Source organism: Cricetulus griseus, chromosome 3 (genome assembly GCF_003668045.3).
Source record: "Cricetulus griseus strain 17A/GY chromosome 3, alternate assembly CriGri-PICRH-1.0, whole genome shotgun sequence".
Taxonomy (NCBI): domain Eukaryota; kingdom Metazoa; phylum Chordata; class Mammalia; order Rodentia; family Cricetidae; genus Cricetulus; species Cricetulus griseus.
Genome location: NC_048596.1, coordinates 187,897,555 through 187,918,622, shown reverse-complemented (window position 1 = coordinate 187,918,622; position 21,068 = coordinate 187,897,555). Strand labels below are relative to the sequence as shown.

Below are 21,068 nucleotides of genomic sequence, written 5' to 3'. Positions count from 1 at the left end.
AGTGTTTCCACTATACTCTCTATCTAATTTTCTGGTTTTTTTCCAAACAGGGACTTTTAATCTTTTTCTTGAGCTTATCAGTCCTCATTGATACCCAGAGGTTTAGCAAGTTCTCCAATTAAAAATCAATTCCAGTTACTGCATGTATGTTAATTCGAAGACCAGTCATTGTTTTCTTTCTTAAAAAAACAAAAACAAAGCATTCTTGTTTTTCAGATTCTTTATATTGATTGATACTTTAAACTTATGTTACTTTAATTGTTAGTCCTTTTTCTTGGGTCATTGATTCTCCTCCTGATAGATCTGGTTTTGTTTCTTAATAGTAGATTTGCAGAGGAATTTGAGATTTTTCTGCAGGGTTTTGGCCCAGTAGTAAGTGTGTTCAATACATTTATTGAATGTAAAGCTCTGTGCCTGGTGATATTGGGCTTAAAAAGATCTTCTAGATATGGTGTAGCTTTCAGATCTGCAGGTGAATTGAGACAAGAGCCTTAACATTTGGTAGCCCTTTTGTAGAGAAAACACAGTTGAGATGTAGACCCTGCCAGTGGGATTAACTGGAACTCGATCCTAGCCGGGGCACTGGAAAGGCTGGGAGAGGAGTAGGTTGGAGCTGAATACAGAGAGCGCAGACACACTCTCATGAGTGGATATGGGTAGTGAAGGCCGAATGTGGAAGTAGCTCTCACAGGGATACAGTTCCCCTCTGCTTAGCCGTCAGCTTGGGTTACACTTGTCGTTTGTATACTCTTCCGAGTAGGTAATTGTCATGTTGTGTATCTGAGAGTTTTTGGAGCACTGTTTGCAAACTGCATGCAACTCAGGGTGTGCTTTTCCATCTTAATGTGCATGCTGCTATCTTGCTGTTTACTATAATGTTGATGTCCTTGTAGCCGAAGGTTCCTGTACATCGTCAATCTAGATGCCCCTTTTGAAGGTCACCGCAAAATCTCCCGCCAGAGCAAATGGGACATTGGAGCTGTGCAGTGGAACCCTCATGACAGCTTTGCACACTATTTTGCAGCTTCGGTGAGTTCATTTAAGGAGTGTCATCTTTTAAATGTGTCATTGAGGACTGGAAAATTTTTATCCTGTATAGAGAAGAGAATATAGTCTTCATTACTAAGTTTTAAAAAAATAAAAATAAAAGAGGTTTGTGGGGCTGGCAAATGGCTCAGGGTTAAGATCACTGGATGGATGATCTTCCAGAGGACCTGGGTTTGATTCCCAGTACCTACATGGTGGCTCACAACCATAACTGTCTGTGACTTGAGTTCTAGAAGATCTGATACCCTCATCTAGCCTCCATGGGCACCAGGCATGCACGTGCTACACAGATATACATGAAGGCAAACATTCATACACATTTAATAAAAATAAATAAATCTTTAAAAAGAGAGGTGTGCCTGTTTCTGAAAGAAGAGACAAGTTGTCTTGCAGGTTTTATATGTATGTATGTATGTATGTATGTATGTATATATGTATATGTATATGTATAATTAATTTGCTGGCCTCTAGTCTGTGTCAGGCTTTGTGTTCATTTCTAGGGACTGAATGCCGGTTTTTAAAGGGAAGCAAGTAGATGCCTTCATTTCTGTGTGTAGTGAGTTACCTTCCCTAGTGACAATATGACTATCCAGGGGCTTGCATGGCAGATGACCAGAAAGGTACTCTAAGGAAAGCAATGCAAGCTGATCTGGAGCTGGCCTCCTTTGCTTTTAGAGGGATCAAACACCTCCTCCATCGGCTGGAAAGATAGTTCAGCAGTTAAGAGCAAGTACTGTCCTTTCAGAGGGCCTGAGTTCAGTTCCTGGCACCTACCTTGGGTGGCTCACAGCTGTCTGTAACTCTAGCTCCAGGGGACCTTTCCTGGTCTGTGTGGGCACCTGCACTTAGGTGCATATACCCCCTCTCACTCATACAGATAATTAAAAATAAAATAAATTAAAACAAAAATACCTTATCCTGGGCTGGAGAGATGGCTCAGAGGTTAAGAGCACTGACTGCTCTTCCAGAGTTCCTGAGTTCAATTCCCAGCAACCACATGGTGGCTCACAACCATCTGTTATGAGATCTGGTGCCCTCTTCTGGTGTGCAGATATACATGGAAGCAGAATGTTGTATACATAATAAATAAATACAATCTTTAAAAAAAAAAATACCTTATCCATTCCAAGGGTGGGATTCTTCCTAATTGGAGTTCATTAGATTGGTTAACCTCTGCAGATTTCAAGTGTCTTATTTATATGTGAATTCCTTAAGGTTTATACCTAGCTTCTTTTTCTTTTCTGAGAAACTTATCACACCTCAAAAGATTTGGGGCTGTCATTTCTGACATCTTTCTCCAGATTCTTTGTCATCATTTTCTCTACAGAAATGCTTCTTAACCTTCCTAATGCTGCAACCCTTTAATACAGTTCCTAATGTTGTGGGCAACCGCCCCCACCAACTACAAAAATATTTTTGTTGCTACTTCATAACTATAATTTTGCTACTGTTATGAATTGTTATGATTGCACGTGTATATACATGTCTGTGGAGGTCAAAGGTCAGTGTGGGATGTCTTCCTTGACCATTTTCCGCCTTATTTTTAGAGACAGGGTCTCTCACTGAATGTGAAGCTCACTAATTTGGCTAGACTGAGTGGCCAGGCACCCCCAGGGATTCTCTTCTCTCCACTTTTCCAGCACAATGATTCTGCACCCAGCTTTTTATGTGGGTGTTGGCATGGAATGCAGGTCCTTATGTTTGTGTGGCAACCACTTTACTGACTGAGCTACCTCTACAGCACTTACTGGACTTGTTTGTTTGTTTGTTTGTTTTGTTTACCCTGTAGAATCTCTGCCACAAAAGTTGGCTTCTCTATGGCTCCATCTTCTTTACCTTAAGCAGTTGAGGTGAGAACTTCTATTCTGTTGTGTACCCTGTGCTGCTCCCTATCTTCTCATCCTTGCTTCTTTTCAGAGTAATCAACGGGTTGATCTTTACAAGTGGAAAGATGGCAGTGGGGAAGTTGGGACAACATTGCAAGGCCACACTCGAGTAATCAGGTAGGTATTGACCCTGGGCAGCTTCTTGGCCTGTCTCACTTTGTCACAATCCTTTGATGAGTGAAATGAAGATAACGTCATTGTCACATGCCTGACCTGCTGTGTCCTATTCATCCTGAGTAGCCAACAGGGCCTCAGTCCTCAAGGCAAATAACCTAGAGAACAGCCTGTTAAAATTTAGGAAGCATAACCTGAATCCCAGAAGACCTGGCTACAGCCCAGTCCCAAGTACAGGATCTGAGCTGATTTTTGCTACAGGAAGGGAAAAGTTGTTAAACAACAGAATTTTCCCATTCAGGGTCCTTAGTGGCCGGGAGTACAAGGATACACCCACCAGGCAGCAGCCACAGCTTGTCTTACAGAATTCCTGCATCACATAGTTGCCTCCCACATGGGGCTTTCCTTTCCTCTGGGTCACTATTTCCTTTTTCCAGAGAGTAGTAGCAGGGAGCATAGGTCTAGGGAAGATGACCTGGAAGTGACAGGAAAGGCTAGATACTCGTGTGTGTAGAATGTCTCCGGTACTGCCTTTCCTAAGACTGAGGGTAACAGGCAGGAAGTAAGAAGTTTGCCCCTGCTTAAGAGGGTTTACCCAAGGCTCCTGTGGCTGATAATCCAGAGATAATTTTGTATGTTTCCTCTTTGTTTTGTCTGTTTTTTCAGAGAGTGGGAAGAGGAAGAGAGTCAGGAGAGGAAGAGTTGGCCTCCAGTACATTTTGTTTGTTAGGACAGGGAAGGAATTTATTTTTGTTGTTGTTGTTTTTAAAGCTTAAAGACAATTTAATTTATTAGAGTTAAAAGAAGAATTCCAGGGTGGTAAGCTGTAGGTCTCAGCGCAGCCTGGAAGAAGATGGAGAAGAGAAAGAGAAAAAGCCATGCTGTCTGAATTAAACCTACATGAGGGTCAGCCACCTGCAGAGAGGAGGGGAGCTTTAGAGAAAAAGTGTTAGGGAAAGCATGCCCAGAGACAGAAGGAGCTGGTGTGGTGGCGCACGCCTTTAATCCCAGCACTCAGGAGGCAGAGGCAGGCAGATCCCAGAGTCCCAAGCCAGCCTGGTCTACAAATCGAGTTCCAGAACAGCCAACTGTTATGCAGAGAGAAAAAAACAGAGAGAGAAGAAGGAGGGAGGAAAGAAGGAAGGGAGGGAGAGAGGGAGGAAGGGAGGGAGGAAAAAGTTATGCTTTTCTGAGAAAAAGGGCAGGCTCAACAGAAACTCACTGCAGCTCTGTGTTGTCTGCAATTGGTTGTGCACATTTTAGGTTGAAATGTTTCTTTTTGGGAGCAGGCAGGATTATGGCTGGCAATTCTGGGTGGTAGGATCTGAGTTTCCTTCCAAGATCAGTTAACTCTTGTTCACCTGCAAAGAACTTTAGTGCCTTGGCCTGAGTTATCTTAGGAAGCTGCTGCCTGGTGTATCCTTGTACTCCCGGCCACTAAGGACCCTGAATGGGAAAATTCTGTTGTTTAACAACTTTTCCCTTCCTGTAGCAAAAATCAGCTCAGATCCTGTACTTGGGACTGGGCTGTAGCCAGGTCTTCTGGGATTCATGAAGACAGTATGAAACCACTAGAGACTGGATTTGTTAGAGCTTTGGAGCCAGACAATGAAGCTCTGTCTTTCTGTTGTTCTGTTTATTTTGTCTTTGCCAGCGACTTGGACTGGGCAGTATTTGAGCCAGATCTCCTGGTCACCAGCTCTGTGGACACCTACATCTACATTTGGGATATCAAGTAAGAACAGTAAAGAGGCATCGTCACTTAGTTGGTGGACATTTGAAAACTGTTAGAGGTTAAGTGTCTTAGTTTGATTCCTGTGGATGCAGATCCTGACACCAGGATCTGAGAGCAGGTCTAGTAAGAGGTAAGAGAAGAGCTGCCAGGAATGAAGACAGGCAGATCTGGAAGGCTCCAAAGAGCAGGGCATCTTCCCAGAGCCCCACTATAGAGCTTAGTCTTCCTGGGAAGCATCAGTCTCTGGTGGGAAACTCCTTCCTCAGCTGTGTCCAATTGAGGGCCTGGGAAGCAGGGAACTACAGTCACAGCTGATGGCTGCCCCCCAAATCTGAATTCCCCGGCTCTTCAGAATGGTCAGGGTTCTGCAAAGCAGTCCTCAGAGGCCAGGCAAATCCCTGTGGCAAAGCAGCACAGATGTTGGCATTTGCAAGTCGAGCCGGTCTGCTGAAGTGGCAAACAATGAGTTGCTAAGACATCTGATTAGCTTTTACTGGATCTCTGTCAGACTTCTGTTCCCCTGCTGTCAAAGAGGGGCTAATGGCCTCCTCACAGGGTTGCACCTCATAAAGTTAGGTTAAAGGAGCTCCCAGCCTGAGGTCTGGCTTTTCTAGGAACACTGCTTCTTTTGCTGATAGTTAGAGCTGGCTGTTCTGTGGGGACCATCTGTAGACACTGCTGTATTGGAGGCCCCCTTACAGGTCATTGCCTCCCTCATGGCAGTAACGTTGAGTTACTATTTTACCCTGCCAGTTGGGAGTGTAGACAGATAACAAGCCAAAGATGGCTAGTCAGACCCAGCAAAAGTGTTCTGAGGCAGTAAGGTGTGTGTGTGTGTGTGTGTCCTGATCAAATATGGCCACCTTATCTGCAGACCAGCCCTTAGAGCCTATGTGTCTAAAGACAACACCTGAGGAGAGGCATGGAATCCAGAAGTGGAGAGCTCTTCAGCAAATAAAAAGTCCTCAGGGAACTAAGAGGCAGGATTGGGGAGCACCCCTCATTTATATACAAAAAGTATTTTCGTCATTTAAAGACACTGAATTAGTTGGGCACAGTGGTGCACGCCTTTAATCCCAGCACTTGAGAGGCAGAGGCAGTTGGATCTCTGTGAGCCTGGTCTACAGAGCAAATTCCGGGACAGCTTGGGCTACACAAAGAAACCCTGACTCAAAAAATTGGGAGAGACAGAGAGAGAGAGAGAGAGAGAGAGAGAGAGAGAGAGAGAGAGAGAGAGAGAGAGAGAGACTGAATTGGCATTTCTCCTTTGGATATTTAAGTCACACCTGAATGGGGGAGGGGAGCCCTAAAACACACTTGTCAACAAGAAAAGATTTCTGAATATTCAGTGATCTAAATGAATAAAAAAATCAATCACAGGGGGCTGGAGAGATGACTCAGAGGTTAAGAGCACTGACTGCTCTTCCAGAGGTCCTGAGTTCAATACCCAGCAACCACATGGTGGCTCACAACCATCCATTATGAGATCTGGTGCCCTCTTCTGGTGTGCAGATATACATGGAAGCAGAATGTTGTATACATAATAAATAAATAAAATCTTTTAAAAAAAATACTCTACACATAAATATTTTTTAAAAAATCAATCACAGAATGAATTGAGGTGCTTTGCTTTCACACCTATTTTATAAACCAGTGAACCCGGGGTTGCATGAAAATTTCTCAGGTGAAAAGGGAATGTCAATTCAGGAGGTTTAAGAAACTCCTCAGCTCCAGGGAGCCACCTGGTTATCTCTAATGTCTTTGTGGAAAAAGTTACCACTGACTTTGTAGTCACCTGTTGTACCTCTTTGTATCCATGGTAATTATTCCTCACTAAAATAGTGATGACTTATAACATAGAATTTGTCATCATTTTTGAGTCTGCTGCTAAACCATGCTAAGTACATCTACATTATTCTGCAACTGTCTCCATATCCTAAACTTCATACATTAAACAACTCTCCATCCCCCCTACTCCCCCCCCCCCCCAGTACTTGGAACTGCACTCAGCTCTCACCAACTGCAGTTGCATGTAACAGGCTTTCTTTGGGCCACCAACCAGCTCCCAAATCATGACTCAAAGATTTATTATTAGTTATTAGTGCTTGGCCTTAGCTTAGGCTTGATTCTTGCTAGCTCTTCTAACTTAAATTAACCTGTTTCTTTTCATCTACATTTTTATCTTTCTTTTCTTCTGTTTGTCCTACCTGTGTCTAGCTGATTGGCAGCTGTCTGGCTAGCTGGCCCCAGGTGTCTCCCTCTTTTTCTCCCTCATTCACTCCTCTAGTTCTCATCTTTCAAGCCTGATTTCTCCTTCTACTTATTCTGTCTGCCAGTACCACCTATTCCTCTATTGCCTAGGTATTGGACCAATCAGGTGCCTTAGGCAGGCAAGCTAAATCAGCAACACATCTTTACAAAATTAAACAAATACAGCATAAACAAGTGTAACACATTTTCGCCTAAACAACTACAACACACCTTTACATAGTTAAATATTCCACAACAGTTCCATTTAGTAGTGTTCAATGAATCTGACCACCTCAGCTATCTCCTAGAAGAAAAGATAGTGTTTACATAGTTAAATATTCCACAACAGTTCCATTTAGTGTTCAATGAATCTGACCAACTCAGCTATCTCCTAGAAGAAAAGATAGTATTTACATAGTTAAATATTCCACAACAGTTCCATTTAGTATTCAATGAATCTGACCACCTCAGCTATCTCCTAGAAGAAAAGATGTTTGCGGTTTTTACCTTTTTGTAGCTGGCTGTTTCACTGAGCTTAAGTTCTCAAGGTTTATCCCTGAATATATACCGTATGTCATAGCTTCCTTCTTGTTTAAGATGAACAATATTCCATTGATGAAAATATCAACTTTTCATTATCAGTTGCTTCTGCCTCATAGCTATAGGGAATATTCTGGGTAGTTTGCATCCCTGTCCCCACCCAACACAGGATTTCATGCAGTTGAAGCTGGTCTCAAAGTCACTATGTATGCTGAGATTACAGACCTGAACCACTTTTGTTTTGCTTTTGAGACAGGGTCTCAATCTTTAGCCCTGATTGGCCTCCAGCTTGTGCCAATCCTCCTTCTTCAGCCTGTAGAATGCTGGGATGACAAGTGAGAGCCAGGTGTGAACCATCATGCCTGGCCTTTTATTTATTATTTTTTTGAGATAATATCTCAGTATGTAGCCCAGGTTAGCCTTGGGTTTACAATTCTCTTGCCTCAGCCTGGCATTTTCTTTTATTTTTTTCCTTTCTACTGGAGAGTGAACTCAAGACCTTTTCCATGTTAGGTAAATACTTTACCACTAAGGTATACTTCCAGTTCCCATAGTAGTTTTTAAACCCTGGGAAAGTCCTTGCAGTATTATGCTGTGACTGTTGCCTTGTTGTGGCTAGTAATAGGGACAATAATGAGGAATTCTTTTTTTGAGACAGGGTTTCTCTGTGTAGCCCTGGCTGTCCTGGAGCTCACTTCTATAGACCAGACTCAGAGATCTGCCAGCCTCTGACTCCCACCCAGCTATCTTTACACTTTTTAAGAAGTTCCTTAAAGCAATGTTAATTCCAGATTCCCCTAGAGGAGAGTAAAGAAATGTAAGCAAAGGGTGAATGGCATACAATGAAACAGGCATCTGACTTTTGATTTGTCTATTTCAGAGACACAAGAAAGCCTACTGTTGCACTGTCAGCTGTAGGTAAGTATGTACACCCCAGCTTTTCTTCCTCGGTTCTACTCATCCTGCTCACAACTCTGACTACTCACAGCCCATGCTCTATCAGGGCTGGGTGGAATTCTAAGTCTGGCATTCCAAGATGCTTGCTGAGTCCTAACCCTGTCCCAGATCCTAGTTATCTGCAGTCTTGCTCTCACCATTAGCTTCAATAATTGTCACCATATACCCAATCTTGTTTTACCCTCATTCCCTTTGTTCTTATTTTGAAGCAAAATCTGGATATTATATTACTTCTTTAAATATTTTATTATGTTCTCTCTCTCTCTCTCTCTCTCTCTCTCTCTCTCTCTCTCTCTCTCTCTTACACACACACACACACACACACACACACACACACACACACACACACACACACAAGTCTCTGAGGGCTGGAGAGATGGCTCAGTTGTCAATGTGCTTGCCATATGGCACCCCAATTTGATTCCCAGAACTCACATTAAACAAGCCTGGTGTGGTGGTGTGGGATTATAATCCCAGATCTAGGTAGGCAGAGACAGGAGGATCCCTGGGGCTCATTGGTGAGCTCCAGGCCAATTCATGTCATCCTGGTCTCATGAGCGCAGTGGCAGTGGCTTAAACTAACTGTGCTGATAGGGGGGTGAGAGTCAAAAGGGATGTGTAGTAGGGCTGGGTGTGGTGATGCACAGAGGCAGGCATAGCTCTGTGAGTTCAAGGCCAGCCTGTTTTACATAACAAGTTCTGGGCCAGCCAGGGCTACATAGTGAGGTCTTGTCTCAAAAAAGAAAAAAAAAATGTGTGGGGGTTGTGTACTACCCAAACTGCTGCTAATTCTAAATCTTGAGTCAATGTTTCCCTAAGACTGTTATGCAAAAACAACAATGAAAAAAATAGAGTGGGAAGGGGTCAGAGTGAGAGCTGAGGATTTTCTGTTGTCATCTGGGAGTCAGATTTTTGTGGCAAGTATGTCACCAACCACACTACTCCATTCCGGCTACTGCAGCAACTAAGTGTTCCCACTGATTGTGTTCAGAGTCACCTGTGGATTTTCCCTTAGAGGTTATCTCCTCCCTAGGTAACTGTGGTCTCGTTCCCATGTGTTAACTCATTTATTTGCAACTCTTTTTATGTGTACTGGTGGAGCCGGTGCAGTCATAGATACTAGAAGGATCCTCTACTTCCTATATCCAGGCTGGTAATCCAGCTTCCTGGACATGCTTCACTCTGCCCCAGAAAATGTGGAGGGCAGTGGTATTCTTTCTATGCTTTTGTTTTCTTCTTTGCAGCCGGTGCCTCCCAGGTCAAATGGAATAAAAAAAATGCTAACTACCTTGCCACCAGCCATGATGGTGACGTACGGATATGGGATAAGCGGGTGAGTGACCTCTCCCCTGTGACCTTTCTCCTGTAGTTGGTATTTAGTTTCCTCTAGAGGGTGTGGAGAGGGTGTTATTGAGTCACAGGGTTTGTCTCAATAGATTGAAGAATCCCATGGGGCATGGCAAATTGTCATTGTAACCAGATGACATTTGCTTCTCATCCAAATTGCTGTTGAAAGATGGTAAAAGAGTAAGGCACTATGATCAGTGGTTAATATAATAAATTTGGCCTGACCTAAGATAGAACCCCATTTTGCTGCTCCCTGTTAGCACATTAGGTAAGCCACTGTAACCTCTCCAAGTTTTCCTGTCCTTGTACATCTTTGTGTTATGGTTTTGTTTTGTTTGAGACAGGGCCTCACTGTGTATCCCTGCCAGACTTGTAACTTACTATGTAGACCAGGACTATATCGACCAAGTGGGCCTGGAACTCACAGCCATCTGCCTCTGCCTGCACACTTGTTCTGCCACCCCCAATGTTCTGTCTCCCCCCACCCCCCATGTTCTAACCCAGGTGCTGACAGTAAAGGTCTGGCTGTACATCGAATACTATACACATTTGAAAGAAAAGAGGTTATTGAAGCAGAGGTTTGAGGTGGCTCATCCTATCTGCTGGCATAGGCTGCAGGATCTGCTGGGGGTACATTGTGCAGTGTGCTGGCTGAAGTTGGTGTTCTTAGGAGAAGGTGATTTCAGAGAACTGGAATGGCATAGCAATGTTTGCTTTTGTTTTCTGTGTCTGTGGTCTAGTCTGCCAATAGGCCAATAGCCACCTTCCCTTGTGATTGATTTTATTCAATTTGTCACACACATCAATATAAGTAAATGTTCTTTTCTTTTTTTTCTTTTTTCTTTTTGGTTTTTTGAAACAGGGTTTCTCTGTGTAGCTTTGGATCCTGTCCTGGAATTCGCTCTGTAGACCAGGCTGGCTTCGAACTCACAGAGATCCTCCTGCCTCTGCCTCCCAAGTGCTGGGATTAAAGGCATGCACCACCAATACCCAATTTAAGTAAATGTTCTTAATAAGGCCAGGTTTGTCCATGTGCCTGTAATCCCAGTGCTCACAAGTTGAGGGGAAGAAGACTGAGCTCAGTATAATTTGTTCAATTTAATTAATCCTTATTAGAAATTGCTCCTGGCATTCTAGAGTTTGATGTGAATGTCTTTTGTATTTAAATCTTTTATTGAATTTGGATTACTCCTTTAAAGAAAGGATTTTTTTTTTTTTTTTTTTTTTGAGACAGGGTTTCTCTGTGTAGCTTTGGAGCCTGTCCTGGAACTCTGTAGAACAGGGAGGCCTCGAACTCACAGAGATCAACCTGCCTCTGCCTCCTGAGTGCTGGGATTAAAGGTGTGTGCCACCAACGCCCGGCCAAGAAAGGAAAATTTTAATAAGTTCCTTTTTTAACATTTTAAATTATGTGTGTGTAGGGGGTGGGAGGATGTGTGTGTACACATGTAGGGTATTTTGGGGAATCTTAGTGTTCAGTCACTAGAAGACATATGCTCTGACCCTCATAGTTGAGGTTGGGTTCCTTTGACTATCACAGTCCCTCATTTTATGTCAGGAAGGGGAACAGAAATGGTCCCCTCTTAAAGATGAGAAACTGCCACTACCTGTGTCTCCTGTTAAAACCATGTGTCAGGCTGTAGTGAGTAGAAATGAGACTGACAGGCTTACTCACAGGGCATGTAGAACAACTCTGGGTAAGTCTTCTGTTGTTGGGTTTATGTAGCTTAAACAAAGAGAGCCTGTGAAGGGTAGAGGCCGTAACTGTCCTGGCAGTGTTCAGTGTGCCCTCAGCACCCAGCAGCCTGTTCTATGGTTGTGGCAGTCAATGGGTTCTTTTAAAAGCAACAAACCCAGTGTCTTTGTGTTGCAGAAACCCAGTACAGCAGTGGAGTATCTAGCAGCCCACCTCTCCAAAATCCATGGCCTGGACTGGCACCCAGACAGTGAGCACATCCTGGCCACCTCCAGTCAAGACAACTCCGTCAAGGTGAGGAGTCCCCACCGGGGCTATGGGAGGAGCTGATAGTGGGAGGCATCAGGGATATGGGTCGTGATAGCACCTGGGAAGGAAGCATACAGTTTGCTGGTGCTGCATGTGCTGCCGAGGGCCGGGGTGAGTCAGCCAGGCTGAGATGGCCAGGCTCTCCTGAGTGGCAGGAGTGTGGAAGCTGACTGATGAGTTGCTTCTCATTTTCTTTCCCTCTCTGTGCGCCAGACAGAAAGCACTTAGGAAAGGAAAGTTTACCTGAGAAGTTGTGAAGAAGCCAGATGTATACACAGAGATTAAAGTCAAGGAGAAGAAGCCCTCACGATTATTAAAGCCACCAAGACTATAGTTTGTTTGTTCATGGTGGCAGGCCATCAGTTCATCATATGATTATCGTATCTACAAAGGTTATGACCTCATCATTGCCAGGGTAGAGTTTTGTTAATATTCTCTACCTTAAGACCTGCTCAAGATTCGTGTTCAGGAGCCCTGTCATTTTTGATTGATCTCAGAGACAGTGTTTGCCCTTTGTTTGTTTTCTCTAGCTGTGGCATCAGCCATGCACCCTTGATGAAAGCAGTGGCAGGGCAGGGTCGTCTCTGCTCCATCCTTCCGTCTGTGTTCAAGTCTATCTCTGTAGGGCAGGACTTGGCCACAGAAGTTAGTTCAGCATACAGTGAATATTATTATATTGGATTTACATAACTGTAATCTTCCTGATTTAGTTAGCTAAGCTTGAGTCCGAGCCTTTCTTTGTAAGGACTGAAAATACCTCTGTCTGAAGGTTTGTAAATCCCCTGGCACTGTGCTGGAGTGAGTTGTTTGTTTGTTTCACTTTAGGTTTTGTAGGTTTCTGTTTCTGATTTCCCAAATTCAGGAAACAGAAACTTATCCCATTTTGCATTTGAAAAAAAAAAAAAAAGATTAGGGACGTCCTGCCGTGTTTGTTGTAAAGATTGGGTGAGATTAAAAACTTTAGATGTCTGTCTGAAAGCAGTAAATTGTCAGGGCATGTTACCTGTTGTTAAATTACTTTTAGATGTAAAAGTAATGCAGGATCGAAACCTGTTATTTTCACCTTTGAACTACAATGGTTATTTAATAGGCGGTTGATCTGCCCCATGTGGTCCTGATGAAGTCTAGAAATCCTGCTGTAATGTTGATAGATGTAAAAGGAAGGTTCTTTGTGTGTGTGTCTGACAGTACATGGTTATGAGGGTGGAACTAAAAATACACTATTGAAATATTTCTTTGGAGGACGAAAAGCAGTGAGTTTGAAGGCCATGCTTACTTCAGTAGTTGAGGGGTTTCTGGTTGGTTTGTTTGTTTTTTTTTAATGGCATTTATTTTACAAACTTTCTTTCTTGTAGTTCTGGGATTATCGCCAGCCTCGGAAATACCTCAATATTCTCCCTTGCCAGGTGCCTGTCTGGAAAGCCAGATACACAGTGAGTGAGCTACCCCAACTCTTGTCTGGAACGTTCATTTTCTTGTTTTCATTGTGATGCAGTTTTCTCCTTTTGTCTTGGTTTGAAGTATGGTGAATGTAGTAATGGTCTTAGGTACTTACCTTTGGATGGGTAAATACATGTTCCCAGAGAAGTAAGCTTGTGAAGATACTTAATCACCAAGGGTAGCTCAACAGGGTAGAGCAGAGAAGAGGGGCCAGGGCAGGAAGCCGGTCAACTACAGTAGGACTCTGGCTTTAGGTTCAGAGGACCTGGTTTGGGGCCCCCCTCCACCATTTAATGTTTTTGTGGCCCTGGAAAAGATACTTGGTTTTAAGTAATAATTTCTTTATTTGCAGAGGTGAAAGGATACTTTTCACTATGCTCTGAAAGTTTTTTAAGACTTCGTGTTTTTTGTATGTATGCCTGTGGAAGTATGTACCGTGTGCATGTAGGTGCCCAGAGGAGGCAGAAGAGAGCTGGGGTTATAGGCAATTACACAGCCAACGTGGATGCTGGGAATGGAACTTGGGGTCTCTGCAAGAGCAGCAAATGATCTTTAACGCTGAACCATCACTTCGGCTCTAAGATTTTATTTATTTTTATTTGTGTGTGTGTGTGTGTGTGTGTGTGTGTGTGTGTGTGCCACAGGTGTGCAGGTATCCACAGGTCAGAAGAGGGCATCGGATCCCTTGGAGCTGGCGTTATAGGGTTGTGAGTAGCCTGGTGTGGATGGTAGGAATGCTCTGAAGAGCAACAGGAACTCCTAACCGCTGCTGTCTGCTCCATGTCTGCTCCAGCCTTGCCCCTCACTTTCATTACTGTGATAATATTCGCCATTCTAAAGTGGACAATTCTGTGGCATTTGGAATATCACAATCTGTCTTCCACTTGAAATAATGTATACGAATGTGCTTTATAAATCACAAAATGCTACAAATAGGTTATTATCCACCTCCAACCACTTTTCCATGGCCACATTGATAGCTGTGAGTCAGAGATAAGTGTATTTCCTTTAATGTCACTTTGAAAGCAAGCACAGGGATGAACAAAGCTACATTTATGCATTAGTCTGTCACCATGGGACATTGTAGAGCAAAGAAGATAATTGGACATGATGTTTTTGCGTCTGTGATCACTTGCCGAGAAATGAGACTCTGTTCTCAGGAGCTGACATCTCTGGGTTCATGTTTGCTTTCAAAAATAAACATGGAAGTTGGGGGTTGGTGCTGGGAGGAGAGGGTAAGATAAATAAGTGTGCTCTTGTCTAATGATGCCTTTTTCCTTAAATAACAGAGTCTAGATATAAACCAAATGGGCTCCTCTGCTTCCCTACAGACTAAGTCTTTCTAAGTCAAACAGCAGTCCTGGGGTTACTAAGTTTTCCTTTTTTTTTTTTTAATTTATCATTTTTTTAATTTGAATTAGAAACAAGATTATTTTACATGACAATCCCATTTCCCTTCTCCCTCCCGTCCTCCCCTAACACCCTCCCCGACTAAGTTTTCCTTTGATTTAGTGTCACACCGAGGCAGTGAGAAGGTGATGCAGATTTTCCCAGTGAGCCTTGCACACTCATTCCCGAGGAGAAACTCAGAGAGAGTAGGTAGGACATGGAAAAGAAAGAACTATTTTCAGAGTTATTGTTAATCCCACCAGGCGAGAATAAGAACACTACCTTGATGGAGTCCCAGCACTCGGGAGGTAGAGGCAGGAGGATCTCTGTGAGTTCGAGACCAGCCTGGTCTACAAGAGCTAGTTCCAGGACAGCCTCCAAAGCCACAGAGAAACCCTGTCTTGAAAAACAAAACAAAAAAACCAAGAATACTGCCTCAATTTTGAACCAAATTTGACTTTTTTTGTTGCTGTCTTTTTGTTTTTTGTTTTTGGTTTTTTGAGACAGGGTTTCTCTGTGAGCTTTGGAGCCTATCCTGGCACTCGCTCTGGAGACCAGGCTGGCCTCGAACTCACAGAGATCCGCCTGCCTCTGCCTCCCAAGTACTGGGATTAAAGGCGTGCACCACCAACGCCCGGCTATAGAAACATGTGGCTTGTCATGGGATAGGGACAACAGCCTCCAGCATCTCAGGAAGTATCTGACACCGTTGGGCAAGGGTCTTACAGGGTAGAGGCCTTTTGTTTTATGGCTCTCTTAGACACAGTAATTAAAGCTTAAAACATAATTTTGGCTCTCACATTATCCAAACATTTGGCTTAGCCTTATTTTCCATTTGATGCGTTTCATTCCATTGTGAGAGAGAAGGCTGTATGTGGTAGACAGCTTATGGTATTTGAGAAAAATTTCTCCAGATGAGCTTGAGCCTTCCATATATATATATATATTTTAAATTAGAGATAGGTTCTTAGCCTGGTGGTCATGACACACGCTTTAATCCCAGCACTTGGGAGGCAGAGGTAGGTGGATCTCTGAGTTTGAGGCTACTCTAGTCTATAGCATTCCAGGACAGCCAGAGCTACATAGAGAAACCCTGTCTTGAAAAACAAGCAAAAAGAAAAAAAGATAGGTTCTTCCTATGTAGCTATGGCTAGCCTGGCCTGGAATTTGATAATGTAGACCAGGCTAGCAGCAAACTTGTAGCAGTCCTTCTGCTTCTGCTTCCTCAGTACTAGCATTTCAGGCCTGAGCCATCATGCCTGGTGTTCATCATGTAGTTTATTTCAGTTAGGAAGAACTCCAGCTTTGGTTTTGGCTGATTCTCCATGGGATAATCACAGCTTTCCCATCTCATCTGTAGCCTTTCAGCAACGGATTAGTGACTGTGATGGTTCCCCAGCTGCGGAGGGAAAACAGCCTGCTCCTATGGAATGTGTTTGACTTGAACACTCCAGTGCACACCTTTGTGGGACATGATGATGTGGTCCTGGAATTCCAGTGGAGGAGACAAAAGGAAGGTGGGTGAGGAAGGTGGCTCTTTTCTTCTGAGCTCTGGAGAACGACTGTAGCAGTCATTTGGTATAGTGAAGAGGTGGCAGAACAGGGCTCGTTCTAGGAGCCAGAGGGCAGGGAGGGCTGTGTTTAATTATAGGTGTATAAAGGGAGTATGTAGCAATCTCTCTCTCTCTCCTTAGTTCTCTCTTCTCCAGCTTCCATTGTAATTTCTCCTGCTTGGAAGAGATCTGCTCCAGTAAGAGGTTGAGAGGGGTTTGTGGACTGAAGAACAGAGATTCTCAACCTGCACTGTAGGTCATGACCCCTTTGGAGTTTGCATACCAGATATCCTACATATTAGATATTTGCATCACAGTTCATAACAGTAGCAAAATTACATGAAGTAGCAACAAAATAATTTTGTAGTTGCGGGGGCGAGGGGGGCGACAATCACCCCAAAATGGGGTTGAAGCATTAGGAAGAGTAGGTTGGCTCACACCTTTAGTCCTAGGGCTCGGGAAGCAGAGGCATGTGGATCTGTGAGTTCAAGGCCAGTCTACAAAACAAATTCAGTGAAATGCCAACAATACACAGATAGACCCTATCTCAAAAACAAACAAAACCATCCACCACTTAAGAAAACCTAAACCAACAAACCAATAGCAGTTTTCCTCCTACCCTGCCTGTCTTCCTCACTTCCTTCTTTGTCTGTTTGTTTATTTATTGGTGCTGAAGATCAATCCTAGGACCTTACACTTGCTACTAGTGAGGTATGTCCCTGTCTTTCACTATCAATTTGTGGAATTCCTAAAGCTAAATTAGATTTGTCTGTGTTTTGAACCCTCCATAATTTAATTATCCTGAGTGTTTTTAAAATTTGACCTTCCCGACCTAATGTTACTCTGATATAGTTTTACCACTGTGTCACCTCAAGTTTTATTGGACCACCTTATGCTTTGGCTTTGGTTTTCACTGTGAGGAAGGACCAGGATGTAGTAGTTAAGGGTAAAGGATGCCTAGGAAAGAAGCAATAGTCATAGGAGTTGGTTGTTGCTCAAGGACCAAAATGCAGAGTGAGATTAAAAACATTTAATTGAACACAAAGGAAGCTGTTTGATGAGTAAGAGAAATTCCAAAGCAGACTGACGATAGAAGCCAGATCCCTAGGTAGCCTAAGTGAGACTTCAGGGCCAAGACAAGGAGTTGGGTGGGCAATTAGGGAAAACAGGAAGATGCAAGAAGGTAAGTCAGTGGGACAGCAAGGCCCCCTGGGAATGAGCAGAAGTGGCATGGAAGGCTCGGTTAGAGGAGCTGAATTTATAGGGCACTTAGGTATACCTTTCCCTCAAAGCCAGGTGCTTGTGGAAAGGATGGATGTAGGGTCAGAGCATTGATGACTGTGAACATGAGACTAGGTGGCAGAACTTAACAATGATGCAGAAGCTTGCTTTCTTGTTAGGTGTGCCTCAGGACACATTAAAACACTGGGTGACAACTGTTGGTTGAAGGTGGTGACACAGAGAAGGGACTATGAAGAAGAGAACTTGCCCTTGGCCAAAGCCCACTTATATCCTCTTATCTTGTACAGATCACATTGTCTTAGTGTCCCTATTCAGGAAATGAGGGACTCAAGTGAAATTTATTATAAATTCTGTGTTGTCTGAAGATGGCCATGGAGGACATTGTAGACGCTCAGTAGTTACCCCAATTATGCTCATCTTTTTTTTTTTTTTTTTTTTTTTTTTTTTCCAGACAGGGTTTCTCTGTGTAGCTTTGGAGCCTATCCTAGCACTCTCTCTGTAGACCAGGCTGGCCTTGAACTCACAGAGATCCGCCTGCCTCTGCCTCCCGAGTGCTGAGATAAAGGCATGCGCCACCAACGCCCAGCTCTATGTTCATCTTTTATAAGCTATTTCATGAAGCACCCTAAACTTCTTTTGAGTCATCCCCTTTGACTGGACCCAATATCTAAAAATATGAATCAGCTAATTAAGAGGGTTAAAAGGTTGATTATTTACTTTATAAAGAGATGTATTATTTTACAAAAATGCTTTGAGCAGTGAGATGCAATGATGCATAAAAAACAATTCATTTTTACAGACAATTACCTTCATCCCAGCTCCTCGGGAGCATGTTTGCTGGGGTGGAAGTTTAGGTGACATTAGGTCTCAGCATCCCTCTCTGTCTGCTAATTTGTCAATTATTGTATCACTTCATTTCTGTTTCTGCTCTCATGGACTTTCCCAGGGAGTCCCAGCTCTCATTAGTCCCTGTCCTCTTCTCCGGTGTTACTTTTCTTGATGTTCTTCACCACCAGTATCTTATTACTTACTGACTTGCTAGTCTTTTCCACCATTGGAACTGTCATTTCCATAAAGACATGGTTTTATTCATGCTACTTTCTGGGGCCTAGGCGGGTGTCTGCCATAGACTAAAATGTTCAGTAACTATTTGTGGGATGTATGTACTTATGAATGAGTGAGTGAGTGAGTGAATGAAGGGAAGGAAGAATCAATCAATCTCACTCCATTGCTGTCTGTAACAAAATGGATATCAAATCTAGAGGATTTGTTTTTAGGATTTTTATTTCATGATTTCCAGGGTCCAAGGACTACCAACTCGTCACGTGGTCCCGGGATCAGACATTGAGGATGTGGCGGGTAGATTACCAAATGCAGAGGGTATGTATGCAGTGCTGTTATAGAGAAATATAAGCGGATACACCAGAAATTTAACCAAAAGATACAAGAAATTAGAGAATACATTATCATATGCTGTGGTGGGCTGGTGGCTTGTGTATGTCACACTGGCTTGGAGGTCTTTTTTTTTTTTTTTTTCCAAGACAGGGTTTTTCTGTGTAGCCCTGATTGTCCTGGAACTCACTCTGTATATCAGGCTGGCCTTGAACTCACAGAGATCCGCCTGCCTCTACCTCCCAAATGCTGGGATTAAAGGCATGTACCACCAACCCAGTGCCCATCTTGGAGGTCTTTAAGAGCCAAAGTAGTCTGCACTTTAGGGCTAAAGGCTCTGTTTTTCCCTCTTGTCCTAGTATGGACCATATTGGGCAAATGGCTTAGCTTTTCATTCCTGTCTCTTTTCAATGGATTGAGAGGCCTGCCCTTATGCTCTGCAGATGTTTATAGCCCTTTCATCCATCAGTGTCACCTTCTCTATGACGTTCCTTCCACTGTTTCCATATATGAGCATTTGTTTTTTACATAAATGGAAGCGGTACCTGGTATGTTGCTCTTCTTCTCATCCAGTGGCTGAATCCCTTGATGGTGAGAAACACAGCTCTTTGGTGTTTCATTCCCGCCAGCATTTCCTACACCAGCTCCTCCAGGACCAATGGGAAATGCTGGGAGAAATTTATAGCACTGCTTGGTCTAAACTCACCTGAGCACTTTGGTTAAGTCCTATTATCTTATGACTTTTTATTTAAATCTGTATTTTCTAGAACATACCATTTGGTCCAAATGCTTAAGGTTATGGTATTTTTGTTTGTGAGTTAGCTGAATAATTCCATTAAGACTTGGAATTTGAGTTGATTTTTTTTTCCTTAGCATTTTAACTCTACTCATGATGTAAAATGTCTAGAGTAGAGTAATAGAGGAGTATATTATCCTTTGTATTTAACCAGAGAATGTTGGTGGTGGGTAAAATATATTTTGATTATATCAGTTCTTAGCTGATACATCCCTATTCTTTATGATTCCCATTTTTTAATACTGAACTCTTTAGCTAGACATAGTGACCATTTCCATTACTTCTCTAGCTCTGCACCTTTACCCTTATGTTTTGTTGTTTTGGTTTTTGGTGCTGCTGTCAATCAAACCTAGGCAAGCACTTTAACACGGAGACACATTCTCCATCCCACCCTCTGCCCTTGCTTTCAGCTCTGTGCCAATGACATACTGGATGGTGTTGATGAGTTCATTGAGAGCATTTCTCTTCTCCCGGAACCAGAGAAGACCCTACACACTCAAGACACAGATCACCAGCCCAACTCAAGCCACGGAGAAGAAGATGGTAATGCAACCGATATCCTAGGTGAGTGGTCCCACTATGTATCCCAGAGTTACATGGCAGATTCCCCAGAACTCTCATTTTCTAAACATTCCCAATATTGACTGTCTCTCCTGGTAGCCTTAAAGGAAGATCCTCCCAGCAGTTTGCTGGAAGAGAGGAAATCAGACCAACTAGGCCTGCCTCAGACTCTGCAGCAGGAATTCTCCTTGATCAATGTGCAAATCCGGAATGTCAATGTGGAGGTAAGTCCCAGTAATGAACTGGACTTCATGCTTGTGGACGGGTTGTGTGGGAGTATGGGTCTGTTGGAGCTGGAGTTAGAGGCAGTTGTGAGCTGCCCAACACAGCTGCTGGGAACTGAACTTTGACCCCGTGGGAAAACAGGAAGTGTGCGTAACTGCTGAGACATCGCTCTAGTCCCAGGCTTCTTTCTTAATTCCTACGTTTTCTAAAGAAATAGCTGTTTCCCAAATGCAGACACCTTTGAAGGTCATGTGCCATGGCATTCCCTCAGCATCTCTCTAGCCCCTTGCTTTACTGTGTGTGATGAGGTTTGCTCTGGGAAGGCTTACTGATTGACAGGATTATGGGGGAGGCTAATGGCAGAGCTGAATTTGGATCTGGATTTCCCAAATCTCATGCTATTGTACTGTGCTTTTCCACCTTCCCTTTATGAGCTAGTTTCCTTTGATGTAAATTCAGAGTAAGAAGGTGACCTAAGTCTCTTGGTTCACTTAGCACTTGAAACCGACTTGGGCCAGAAGGTTATTCTTCGGTGACAGGGTCCTGAGGATTACATGGCCAAGAGGTGAGACGATGAAGAAGACAGAAA

General features: G+C 43.3%; 1 protein-coding gene across 5 annotated transcripts in view; it reads left to right on the top strand.

Moving 5' to 3' along the window:
• Wdr59 (WD repeat domain 59) overlaps window positions 1–21,068 on the top strand; it is a 77,942-nt gene that overhangs the window by 20,279 nt on the left and 36,595 nt on the right. For all 5 annotated transcript variants that reach the window (XM_027406036.2, XM_027406039.2, XM_027406037.2 and 2 more), the window contains exons 3-13: window positions 894–1,029; window positions 2,965–3,050; window positions 4,702–4,782; window positions 8,453–8,490; window positions 9,774–9,862; window positions 11,750–11,866; window positions 13,237–13,314; window positions 16,071–16,227; window positions 18,806–18,885; window positions 20,104–20,257; window positions 20,354–20,478. In XM_027406036.2, the coding sequence (XP_027261837.1) occupies window positions 894–1,029; window positions 2,965–3,050; window positions 4,702–4,782; window positions 8,453–8,490; window positions 9,774–9,862; window positions 11,750–11,866; window positions 13,237–13,314; window positions 16,071–16,227; window positions 18,806–18,885; window positions 20,104–20,257; window positions 20,354–20,478 (1,141 nt within the window). The remainder of the gene's footprint in view (window positions 1–893; window positions 1,030–2,964; window positions 3,051–4,701; window positions 4,783–8,452; window positions 8,491–9,773; window positions 9,863–11,749; window positions 11,867–13,236; window positions 13,315–16,070; window positions 16,228–18,805; window positions 18,886–20,103; window positions 20,258–20,353; window positions 20,479–21,068) is intronic.